The sequence below is a fragment of the Montipora capricornis genome, chromosome 3, assembly GCF_036669925.1.
Source record: "Montipora capricornis isolate CH-2021 chromosome 3, ASM3666992v2, whole genome shotgun sequence".
NCBI lineage: Eukaryota > Metazoa > Cnidaria > Anthozoa > Scleractinia > Acroporidae > Montipora > Montipora capricornis.
Window position 1 is genome coordinate 33,215,898 of NC_090885.1, and position 12,500 is coordinate 33,228,397.

Sequence of the window (12,500 nt, forward strand, 5' to 3'; positions counted from 1 at the left end):
CGACTTTCGACAGTTTTTACGCACACGACTCATGAACGTCTGTCTTAATAATGTGTTAGTCAGTCTGTGTTAGATTTTACTGACATTAGTCGCCGGGTGAAGTCATGGCGCGAGCTAGCAGCATTCGAAAATCGTAAGCAATTGTCAAAATAGCCTTTAAATGGCTGCAGAAACGTAATGTGTAGAAACGGCGGACTTATCTTTGCATCCTGTTTATGATAGAATTTCACGGTGCTTGTTAACCCACTTTTCTTATTAACAGGCGGAGGTGGAATCGCCCGGCATACTACAACACCGCTGTCTTCAGATGACAGGTTAAGGGTGCTTGAAGCCGTTCAAGTAATTAGTGATTCATCGTCACCCTCAAAAAAGTTAATCCTTGTTCACGGTAACTTGTCAAGTAGTATTTATCTCACAAACGAAGGAGAGGGTACCCCCTACGTTTCCCGAGAGAGAAACCACTGCGAGCAATCATTAGTTTCCTTGAGCGGGCCGCCGTCTAGCGCCAAGGACGTATAAATTAAATTTGAACCGGTAAGACGAGTTAGTAAACTTGTTTTGGCGCTTGTGCGTGCGTTCAGTTACGTAACTGCTGCTTTTGGGCGTGCCTGTTGTGTAGAGATTTCCCGCGAAATAAGACGAAGTGATGTAAAATACATCATGACGTGGGGTGTGATGTACTTCGCACATGCTCCATGGAAAATCAAACGGTTGCTCGCAGTGGTTTCTCTCTCGGGAAGCGAAGGAGAAACCAACTGCTCGCTGGGTAAGGAGAGGGTGGTTCATAAGATACATTGTCTTTAAGAGGAGTGGCTCTTAACTACCAAACCGTTGCTATGGACCCCTTCAAATAGTCATTTCTCGAATTCCTTCAACTCAACAATTATCCTTTGTTGCCAAGTGTGCTCTATTTAACATTCCTTTGTCTGGTTCGGCTCACAACCATATTTGGTAAATCACGTGACCTAAATAGAAAATGCCTAAAACTTCAGCGAGTTAATTATGTTTTTCACAATTTTTAATGCAACAGTATGATAACATTCTAACACAAAATCTGTAGCATGGATTTTAAAGGAAATTATTTATCAACAAAATTATGGCGTCATAAGGCTCTCCTTTGATGCACTTTTCAAAATATGAGTTCTATTTTTTGTCCAAATAGAAATTCCATGCTGCAGTTTACTAAAAATGATGGGACGGTTCTCATCCGGTGAAAAAACCGCCTCTTCCTGTCGTTTTCTGAGAGCCTTTCCATGTTTTTCACTGACACGCACGGCAGAGGACTGGAACTAGTTGCACATGCGCTTTGTGATTGAATTGATGTCAAATTTTCATTAAAAGTTACTTCATAGAACCATCCATGCAACCTCTTTGCAGGGCTCTTTGATTGAAAAGCTTCTTCAGCAACCATTCTCTTTCTGTAGTTAAGTGCCACCCCCTTAAATATTTCGTTCTTGAAAAACAGCAGGACAAACCAGACACTTCAATTAAATTAGTTCTCGCATGAAACTATTGGACGTTCTTTTTTAAATGCTTTTCATTTCACAATCACTTTCCCTTTGATGTAGTCTTCTTGTTTGTTGTGGAGCTTGCACTACTGAGTTCTGGTCTGAATTGAGGTCATTCCTAACTGGTATATTTCTCAAGGAGCCTGTGCTGACCTCTCGGTTTTGAAGTAAAGGGAGACTTAACGTGATTCTGATAGGGTCCCATTTCATTATAGCGCGGACGCGAAAATAGGCCTTATATAATCATTGCTTTAAAAGAAGATGCTGACAAAAACGACCGCGGCCGTAGACACTAGTACTCTTATAATGATAGAAAACCGCATTGTGCTCCTCCGAAATGCCTCACACCAGAAAATTCTTAAGAGTCTTAAGTCTTGAAAAGATCATGTGATCATATATGCTGTATGCCGTGCACCGGTGGCTTAGTCGGTTGAGCACCGAGCTGTCATGCGGGAGCTCCTGGGTTCGACTCCGACAGGACCAACACTCAGGGTCTTAAAATAACTGAGGAGAAAGTGCTGCCTTTGTATTTACACCCGCAAATGGTCTGACTTTCAAGTCTTCTCAGATAAGGACTATAAACCGTAGGCCCCGTTTCACAACCCTTCACTGTTCACAACCCAGTGGGACGTAAAAGAACCCACTCACTATTCGTAAAGAGTTTGGCATGGAGCTCCCGGTGTTATGGTCAGGCTTAATTTCATTCATTCATGCGCTGGGTGAGATCGATAATTAACTGATAGCGGCTGCCAGCGGCGCCTGTATATGCTGATGTCCGATCTCACCCATAGAGCCATGGAGCACTTGCTTGTATAGCGCATTTGAATATGTAAATGGCAAATGCGCCATATAAATTCGTTACCATTACCATTACTTCGAAGCAAAATCATGTAGTGCGTGCGTGCAAGAAGGAACAAAAATGGGTAAACATTCGACTAGATACTGCATCTATAAAGAATGTAAAGTCAGATTCAATTCTAAAAGGCTTCCCGCAACCCCTTTTAGTCAACTGCTTCTTGGGCTGGCGCAGTGCCATAAGAGCACTCGCTTCCCTCCAGTGTGGCCCAGGGGTCCGTTTCAAAAATAGTCCCGAAACTTTACGGGCCATTTTCGGGTGTCACAATTCCCTTTGTAACTCAAGAACGGAGAGCATTTAATTCGTCAAACTTCACATTTATTTTTCTTTTTGTTAACTTGAAAACATGTTAAAAGATCGGCTTTCCAAAACAAGCGGTTGGCAATTTCACAGATGGCTTTTCGGGCCCGAAAAGTTTACGGGACTTTCGAGAAACGGGCCCCAGGTTCGATTCCTTGACTTGAAGTCACACGTGGGTTGAGTTTGTTTGTACGGCTCTACCTTGCTCCGAGAGGTTTTTCTCCGAGTTGTCGGTTTTCCCTCTCAAAAATCAATGTTTGATTTGATTTGGTTGCTATATGGTTGCTATATGGTTGCTATATACTGTTCCCAATTAGTTCCCCAGCGCTAAAAGACTCGACAATGAAATAAAGTTCATTTCATTTCAATAGTGAAACGTCAAACCTTTTATAATTAAATGAACTATTATCGTCTGGGTGAATGTAGTCTTGAAAAGGACTGTTTTGGATGACATTGACTGACGTTTCCACAACATGAGCGGGAGTCATCTTCAGATTCAAGTGATTTGCCGTAAAGTTAGTTGATGGTATAAATGTTGCCGGTAAAATCGGCTGTCAGGTTGAATCCGTTTTTACCTAGGTTAAATTGATGATTTTCATATGCACTCTACCTAGTTTAAAGCAGCTACCAACTCCTCTTCCACCCCCCCCCCCTCCCCCCCCCCCGCCCAAAAAAAAAAAAAAAGATTGAAAACACCTATACCTTTCTTCGACCTCTCTCTTACGCTCTTCAATACATCTTGTTGTTTCGTATCATCTTATCGGTTTTTGCATTCATACAATTATCCATTCAGCATGTTCAGTCTCAACATTTCAACAGAGTTAGGGAACAAAGAACTTCCAGATCTATAGCCCTGTGTCTTTACACTACAACGACGAACACGCATAACCCAACACAGTTCTTTTTATAATTACTTTTGTATAAATTAATAAGTCAATCCATATCCATGTGTAATAACCAAAATTAATCCTAACCTGACGCTAATTTTTCTCTAGGCTTAATTCAGACTCAAAAAAAGGTCCTCAATCCATCTGAGTGCGTATTCAACCTAGTAGCTAAAATGAAGATCACCAATTGAATCTAGGTTAAAACGGATTCAAACTGAGAACGTATTTTACCGGCAACATAAACACCCTGGTCGTCACAGTTGATGTTATCGGTCAACTTAGTCGTGATGCTATTGCTCGACTGTCAGTTACGCCCAGTACTTCACATAATTATGATGACTCCTGGGTTCAAACCATCAGTTTACGAAAACACATTTTATGTTTCACACAAAATTGTCGTGACAAAAGTTTCGATTCCAAGCGATTCGTAGCATTTTTTCTTTGCGTGTGCATTGCATTAATTGTATTTTCTTTTGTTTTCACTCCACTGGATTCAGGAATACTGATGGCAATCGCATGGACAGGGTTTGCATTTGTGGGCCTGTTCACTGCAAGATACATGCGCGAAGTATGGGAACCAACTGAAATATTCGGAAAGAAAGCATGGTTCACGGTTTGTATCATGAATAAAATCCTTGTAATTGTTCCGGTCATTTAAAACTTGGATTTGATCAGCTAATGAATTCGTCTTTTCTTGATGTGATCACCCAGCGCAAAGTGATAATAAAACTTAAAACTCTTGATATCCTTAAAAAAGAAAGAAATACAATTTTAAAAATGCATTTTTCACTTGAAGAACTTGGCAATAAAACCAATTGAACAATTATTTTCCACAAGTGTCATCAATATTTAGGCAGTGTTAGGGGGTTTAAGATCTCCAACGGAGACATCAACGAAAATATCATTTAGAATAGCCCACTTTTGATATATTAAAATTCAGTCCTAAACAAAGGGCATCATCTCGAGGCTCTGGGGAATAAACTCATACAAATCCTTATATTTATTCCCCAGAGCCTCGAGATGATGCCTTTTGTTTAGGACTGAATTTTAATACATCGAAAGTGGGCTATTTGAAGATCATGGTTTTTTTTTTTACTTTTAGTGCTTGTTCAAGTTGGGTAGTTCGGCGTAAAAAAACCGAACTACCCAAGAACTGAATGGGGAATAACAGCGTTGTACTTAATAAGAGAGAAAAGCCAAATTTGCCTTTATATGTGCTAACGCTTGGCCAGCTTTTTAAAATTTCATTTTTAAATTATTCATGTCTTCTCCAATATTAGCTGAAGAGGACAGAAACGATCTTCAGTTAATTGATATGATTTTCCTTAGCAATGAAAGGTAGCCTTATTTTTGGTCTTGGTTGATACAAAAGCCCGCTTACTCTTCAAGTCTGCACCCTCCAGATACTACCCTGAAGGGTATAAATCGGATCTCTGAATTCGAAACTCTTTTAATTCGGAGTCAATCCACTTAACATCAACAGGTTCATCGGCTGTTAATGACCACCACAGTATCGTTAACAATCGCTGGAACAATTGTGATATTTGTCCATAAAGGACGCTGGTCTTCGGTAAGTCAGTGTTGCTTGTCTTCCTATTTGTCACTTCCTCAGGGTGTGAGTAAAATAATTTAAATTTACCATGTGATTTGGGATCCATTAGTAAAAGCATCCATAGCCTTCGAGCAGGCCCTCCCCAACCCCAGTCCCTCGGAGAGCATGCTCGCAGGCTAGAGTGTCCATCTTCAGCAAAGGGTTGATACACCGACACAGAAGTAGAAGAGGTATTTTTAAAACGAAATTTGATTTGACATTTGGGAGCACACAGAAACACTCATTATTCAATCAAATTGCTTAGTTTTGAAGATAAGGGAAAGTGCTGCACGTGAAGCGGTAATGTTTTTTTCTCGTGAAAAGCTTTTTTGTGACTTCAAGAGTCCCCAACAAAAAGCCAAATATAACCTGTAAGCTGTAAGCTGTGCCTGTGAATGTGATCACAACTCCTAATAATTAGATCCTAGTGTGACTAGTGAGTATATTCAAATGCGCTTTACAGCATGATACTGTGGACCACTAGGCGTGACTCTGTAGTCAGGCGTGACGCTATAGTTAGGCGTGACTCTAAAGTCAGGCGTGACGCTATAGTCGCCTAGCCACTAAAAGTGAGAGTTTTCTTCAACTTTTAAACTATGAATGAACAAGTGCAGAAGGGCATAATCAAGAGCGTCAAAATAAGCTATGGCCAAGGTCACCAACACGGGATTGGAAGAGGCTCTTTTAGTACATTGGTTGTAGTATGTTAGTAAGTATGCGGGTTCCTGGAAAAAACGGAGGGTATTCAATGGAAATGACTTTACAGTATGCCAGAATCTAAAGGGTAAACTAGTGTATTCTGAATAATAAAAATATATTACAACAATTATTTACTGAGTTACTCTAAAGAGTAAGTATTCAATATTTTTGTCCGAGATCTGTATGATATATATCACCCAAAGCAACTCGAACGTACACTAACCCCACTTTGTCAGGGGATCTACTTGTCTAATTATAAGCCAGTTTATAATTTTTCAACACAATTGGTACATTTCTTTGCTCCATCAGGGTGATGGGGCGCATCCAATTTGTGGGATAATCGCAATTTCTTTGGCGGTCATTCAACCGATAATGGCAGCATTTAGACCAGCTCCAGATGCACCAAAGTAAGTTCTACGCACAGATGGAACCCACGCAGAGGCTGATTATACCGCATTGCAATGTATTGTGCTAACAACATAACAAATATTGGTCTGGTGTTCACAGAAATACGGACCGAAGTTGTAGTTCATCTTTTCCGCCTCCCCGGCAGTGTCATGACGATCACCCCCCTGCCGCACGATTTTTGTTGGATTACCTCCTATTTGAAAAGCCTCGAGGGATGTACCTTCTTAATCTCCTCTTCACAGTAATGACAAAGATAACAGCTTTCTTCAGTGCACCCGAGTCGCTAAAAGCATGGTTAGCGTCACCCCTGCAGGCATTACGGTCATTAATATTAAATGCCTTCGGTTGGAATAGTATTTCATGTTGGTAAATAACATGGGTCGGTATATTCTTGGAATAATAAAGTCCTCATTTCCATCTCTACTAAGTCCCAAAAAAGAGGTGAAGTGCTTTTCCTTTAACGTATCTACAAGTAGAGAAGTGTTCAACAGTTGTAAAGTTTTCGAAAAAATACCGCTCACAAAAAGTTTCTATACTTTCGAGAAGTACGCCCAGGGTTTTAAAATAACTGAGAAGAAAGTGCTGCTTTTGTAACGACACTTAGTTTGACTTTCAAGTATTCTCGGAAAAGGACTATAAGTCGTAGTCCCCGTCTCACAATCGGTCATAATTTCCCAGGCACGTTAAAAAACGCAAGCACCGTAAAGAGATATTTTTTTTAATGGAGTCTCGGCAATTTTCCCTTTCGTAGACAAGCGATGCCATTTGGACGAGACTTAAAACAATTTTCACTGTTTTAAGTTTGTCGTTTTCAAATGAGGGAAAAAAGACTTAATCTAGGACTAGATTAGCAGCGTATGTCACTTAGAATTAAAAAAAAAAAAAAAAAAAAAAAAGGGGAAAAACCTTAGAAATAAGTTAGAAAAAAAATAGAGAAAGTTGACCGAACAATGTCGAACCCGGTTCAGAGGCTTAAAGTGGTACTATGATCAAAAAATCATTTCCTTTTTTTCTTCAGACTTTGAAAGCGTGTTCGCTTAACACCTAACTGGCAAAATTTTGAGCTTTGAGTTTATCCAAAGGCTGTGTATTTGAGTGTAAGTTTTGGATTTCACGGTCCGCCATTACTCATGTTCAAAACTGACTGATTGGACCTCAGAGGGTTGGCAATAGAGAAAATGACGTCTTTTACGCACTAGCTTAAATTTTCAGCGTGTAAACGCAATTTATTACATATACAAAATACGGGTTTAAACGTCTGAAAGCCCGAAACTCCCGTGCTGCATATTAATTCAGCCGCGTACACACGCAATCCATTCCATTCTCATTTTCTCCTCGACCCCGCTCTCTCACGATTTTAAAGTTAGTATATGGCGGACCAATAAATAAGAAAATTCCAGTTAAAATAAATACCAGTTCTTTTTAAAATCAGAACTTAAAACTTTGGTCAGTTAGTGTTTAGTTAACATAGTTTTAAAATCCCAAGAGAAAAAAAGAATTGTATTTTTGGTCGTAGTACCACTTTTAAAACAAATCCACCTGACCTCTACACTACCGAAACAACGGCTTCATATTTGCAATTGTAAAATACATAAATGAAGCTAATCCTAACAATTTATTGAAAGCTAACCGAATAAAAAGGCTTGGTTACTAAGAATGGCATCGACCGTCAAAAATAGCATCGCTTGTTTACGAAAGGGAAATTAGTGGCGTCTCGGGTAATTACTCGGAAAAATCCGAGCGCTCCATTGCAGGAGTCGAACCTACGACCTTCCATTACTAGCTCGGATAAGGCTCAAATTTCTCCGTATTGCGGTCTTCCTCGGTAGTCTCACCATTAAATATGACCGGCTTTGCGTCGTTATGTATCAGTCAAAAACGCTTATGATGTATGAGGCCACCTAAACTGAAAAATAGCTATAAGTAAAGATGACTTCGGTGAGTGCATTCTTGGCTTAGTTGAGCTCAATGCGGTGTTTTCTGTTATCGTTCCAGGCGTGGAATTTTCAATTGGACACATAGGCTTGTCGGCTTTGTTGCACTAGTTATGGCAGGTACGTTTTTAAAGAAGAAAGCAAAGGGCTGTTAGTGATTAAAGCCGACAAATCGTTGGAGTGTTCTGAACAAGGCTAGCCTGACTTGATTACTGCTCAGCTAACAGTGATAAGAACTTAAACTATAGCTTGAGGAAAAACACGATTTTTTCACTGCAAACAACATATTTTGGACAAGCTTCACCAACCTTCTGATTGAAAAAAAAACTTGAACTAGCTTTTTAACGGACTCTACGAAAAAAGTGTGTTCTTTAATCTTTACGCAGAAGAGTTGTAGAGATTTACGGAACATGGCCCACATTGTTACTGTAAGTTTAATATTGTTGCAAATTTTCAGGCTCACGTGGGCATTGTGATGACAAGAAACTCGGGCACGTTCACTTCGACAAATGAGTCGTGTGTGAACGGTGTCTTGTATTACTTTTACTACTTTTTCACATGGATTAGGAAATTCAAATTTATTTCCTCACTGAAATCCTTCGTGTATTAATGAAAATACAACTTTAAAATGTGCATTATTGTGTACTCAACAGAATATTGTGTTTCTGATTGGTCAATGACGAATGCATAAAGAGGACAAATAGGTTTTTTACAATGACTGCAAAATTCTCGCGCGCTCATTGGCTACTTTTTATTGTCAACAAGCGGACAGACACATAAATTTGTAATTTATGCGATGATGACACGATATTGCTCACGACAGATTGGAAGTTTCTCGCATTTTTGTCCCGCGTTCTTCTCGTGTTTTTGACTTAGTTTTGATCCCTCTGCCTTTTTGTTATTGTAAAAAAAACATTGATGTCAGTTTTTCATGCGTCTGTCCTGTTACTGACAATGAATTTCGTCACAACATTGTCAAAGTAGTCTGCGGATCCACTCGGCTGTCGCCTCGTGGATCCACAGCTACTTTGACAATGTTATCACGAAATTCATGACCAATAACAGGACAGACGCATGAAAAACTGACATCAATTTGTTAAGTAGAGTTCAATATAGAAGTTGCTATGGAAACACAGCAATTTTGATAACTTTCGACACATCACTGGTTCCCAAAAATCACGAAATGTTCGAGCAAGTTTATACGATTTCCTACGCTTATTCCACAAGCGGTATAGTCAACAAGAACTAAAGCCCCATTTACACGAGCAATTTTTCCATGACAAGTTTGCCTTGACAAGGAAAAATTGCTCGTGCAGATGGGGAATAGTAGACAAATTTAGGAAAATCTGGCGTGCTAGCTTTTCCTTGACAAGGAAAAATTGTCAAGTCAGAGATTTGCTCTTGTAGACGGACAACAAGGAAAATGTGACAAGGATATTACTTATCAAGTGCACTTGTCAAGGAAAACTTGTCATATTTTTCATTTACACTACCAAGGAAAACTTTTCAAGGAAAAACTTGTCAAGGAAAACTTGCTAGTGTGTACAGTCGGGAAGTTTTCCTTGACAAGTGAACTTGTCAAGGAAAACTTGCTAGTGTAAATGAGGCTTAAGTATCAAGGAGTGTTAACAAAAAGTTAATTTCCCAGGAATTTGAAAACATACTGTTGCAATGAACTTTCAGTTACATTTTGGTCACATGCTATGTGAAGTTATATTTCCTATAAAAATTCAGTTTTCTTTTCTTTTAATCTGCTTCGCAGTTGTTACCATCTATCTTGGCTTGGATCGTTTTGGGCTCGGGAAGCCTGGCCTTTATACTGTAATTACTTTCTACATTGGGGAATTCCTCATATTTGTTTTTGAGTTCTATCTTATCATGTCCAAACGCAACAAGACCAAGAAGACCGATACCAGAGGTAGGACCTGAATTATAAGTCGCTACAGCCATACTACAAGTAATACCCTCAAGGGTGTTGTTAATCTTCAGGAGCCCGTCAAATGGAGCCTCTGTCGATCGTTTACACTTATTCCTCGAGTCAACCTTTTTGCGAGTGTATTTATTTTTAGAACGGTTTTATTAAAGTGTTATTTCCACGGCGAAGCGCAAAAAAAAAACAGCAACAACAAAAATTCCAGCGTGATGCGTGATGTTTGGGTTATATGACATAAAACAACAGACAGCTGCACTGTCGTAGCTCTGTTTTGATTGGGCTTTTAACCGTAAAACTCCCTCTAGAAGCTTTTTATTAATAACTCTACTTGAGAGCGGGTTGACTTCGAGGCCCCGTATGAAAGATAGAGCCACCATTTGCTGGGCTCCTGTAACCGTGTGTAAAGTAAACAGAACGTATGTTAGCTGACCTTTTTTTGATACCATCAAAAAAGGATCTTGGATCGTGCATGTAAGGTTTGAAAGCCACCAAGGTGTTAAAAGACGGAGTTTATTCAACAGTGACCAGAAATCGCTACAAAAGCCATCCGGCGTTTTTTTAAAGTTTGACTAAGCCGCATGTGAAACATTTTCCCATTTCAATGTGCTTTGCGTGATGCTCTCAATTTGATGGAAGCTTTCGCTACAATTTCTTGTGAAAGCAGGAAGAAAGAAACTTCGATTTCGGTTTACATCCGTCATCACCAAACTTCCCTTGAACTTCATGTAAAGAGTTCAAGTTTGAGTTCGAATTCGAGTTTTAGAATCAGAACTAGCTTAGCTTACATTACTCAATTTCTTCGTTATTAACTCTTTTTGCTTCATCAAGAACTTCAAAGTTTTCTTATGGCATAGAAATCTAATCTCGGGGATTAGATTTCTAAAGATTTGGCCTGTTTGAAATTGGACATTCTTCCTAGGCAAGTCTGAAAAGTCGGTAAAATTGAATCCGCTACTGTCACAAAGCAAAATTAGAACGTAAATAGTTTGCTTATTTTGCTTCTTTTTGTCACAGATATTGCAATGCATCCCCCTGGATATGAAATTCAGCAACAACCAGAAATGTCTCCTAAGGTTAATTTTTTTTTAATTATATTTATCCAATATTTTGAAAATTCTGTTAGAAAATTGAGAGGGTTTGGCCTTATCGTGATGACCAACTGAGTTTATAGGCCCAGGTCAAGTCAGTACTCATACATGATACAGCCACTCCACAGGCTAATATCATTATGATGAAGAAAGAATTTACCTTCTGGTACCACAAGCCGCCCTATTTAATAGCTGTGCTACTGGCAGTGAAAGTAAAGTTGTTTTTATTTAGGGCGGGGAGGGGGGCGGGGCGGGGTTGGTGGAAACAGGGCTAGAAATATTTGTCTCAGATGCTTGAAGACAGGCACGATCATTATACCTTTGAGCTTCACTCCTGATGACACAGCATTACGCTAAAAGTTATGCTCGTATTTCCATTATCGTCGAATTAATCAAATCATGAATGTAAAAGCCTTTTTTTATCACCCATCCTCACCGCCACGCCCACGGTTCAAATAGCTTCAAATGTCACGCCCGAGAACTTTCGACTGCCCAGTAAACTTTCTAGCTATACCTGCCTGTTCTGATCAAATCAACATAGTGTTAAACTATAACTCTTAGCATTATGATCTGGCCCAGTTGTTCAAGGGCCTTATAACTTTCTCCTGTGGAAAAGTATCTACTCAACAGTTTCAATCCGTTCAAAGAAATTAAGGCGGGTTTGAAAGCCTTTGCCAACGTTAAAAGCGGAGTTTATTTTATACTCTGGATAGCGACTTATCCCCTGGATAAAGTTATCCAGCCTCAAATTTGAACAATAGGGGCCTGATGTACCAGCCGCCAAATACGGAGTTTACTTCCTAAACATCTTTGTTTGTGTTTTATCTACCTAGGAAGCTATGCTTCGCAAGATGATGTTCGCTTTTGTCACTCTTCTTGGATTTAGTGTTACATTGACGATAATTTTACTTCTAGTGCTCAGATATCAAGGTAAACGTATTTACTTCACTTCACTTCACTTTATTTTGCACGTACATTTTGAAATTACAATATTAACATAAAAAAAAAGAAAAAGAAACGTATAATTTTATAAGAAATAAAGATGACACTGGTCTATAGTTTGTGCATGGGGGCTAATAGAACTGCGAGGTTATCGAGTTAGCCTCCATCTCGTTTGAGTGAACATAAAAAAAACATTGGAGTAGAGGGACGGATTACTAATGGAAAGAGCTAGAATTGTGGAAACTTACGTTTGATATTGCTGAGATAGAACATAGTTTTTAACACCTTTTGGAATTGTGACAACTTACTTTTGATATTGCTGAGATAGAACATAGTTTTTAACACTTTTAGAGA

The 12,500-nt window shown here is 39.3% G+C and overlaps 1 protein-coding gene across 4 annotated transcripts in view; it reads left to right on the plus strand.

The window, feature by feature from the left end:
• The window catches only part of LOC138042950 (ferric-chelate reductase 1-like), a 119,523-nt gene that overhangs the window by 103,697 nt on the left and 3,326 nt on the right, over positions 1–12,500 (plus strand). For all 4 annotated transcript variants that reach the window (XR_011131136.1, XM_068889020.1, XM_068889022.1 and 1 more), the window contains 8 exons: positions 263–388; positions 4,049–4,164; positions 5,035–5,121; positions 6,151–6,248; positions 8,245–8,303; positions 9,946–10,101; positions 11,131–11,189; positions 12,038–12,134. Coding sequence is in view for 3 of the 4 variants with exons in the window: in XM_068889020.1 (XP_068745121.1) it covers positions 263–388; positions 4,049–4,164; positions 5,035–5,121; positions 6,151–6,248; positions 8,245–8,303; positions 9,946–10,101; positions 11,131–11,189; positions 12,038–12,134 (798 nt within the window). In the remaining variant the exon portion in view is untranslated. The remainder of the gene's footprint in view (positions 1–262; positions 389–4,048; positions 4,165–5,034; positions 5,122–6,150; positions 6,249–8,244; positions 8,304–9,945; positions 10,102–11,130; positions 11,190–12,037; positions 12,135–12,500) is intronic.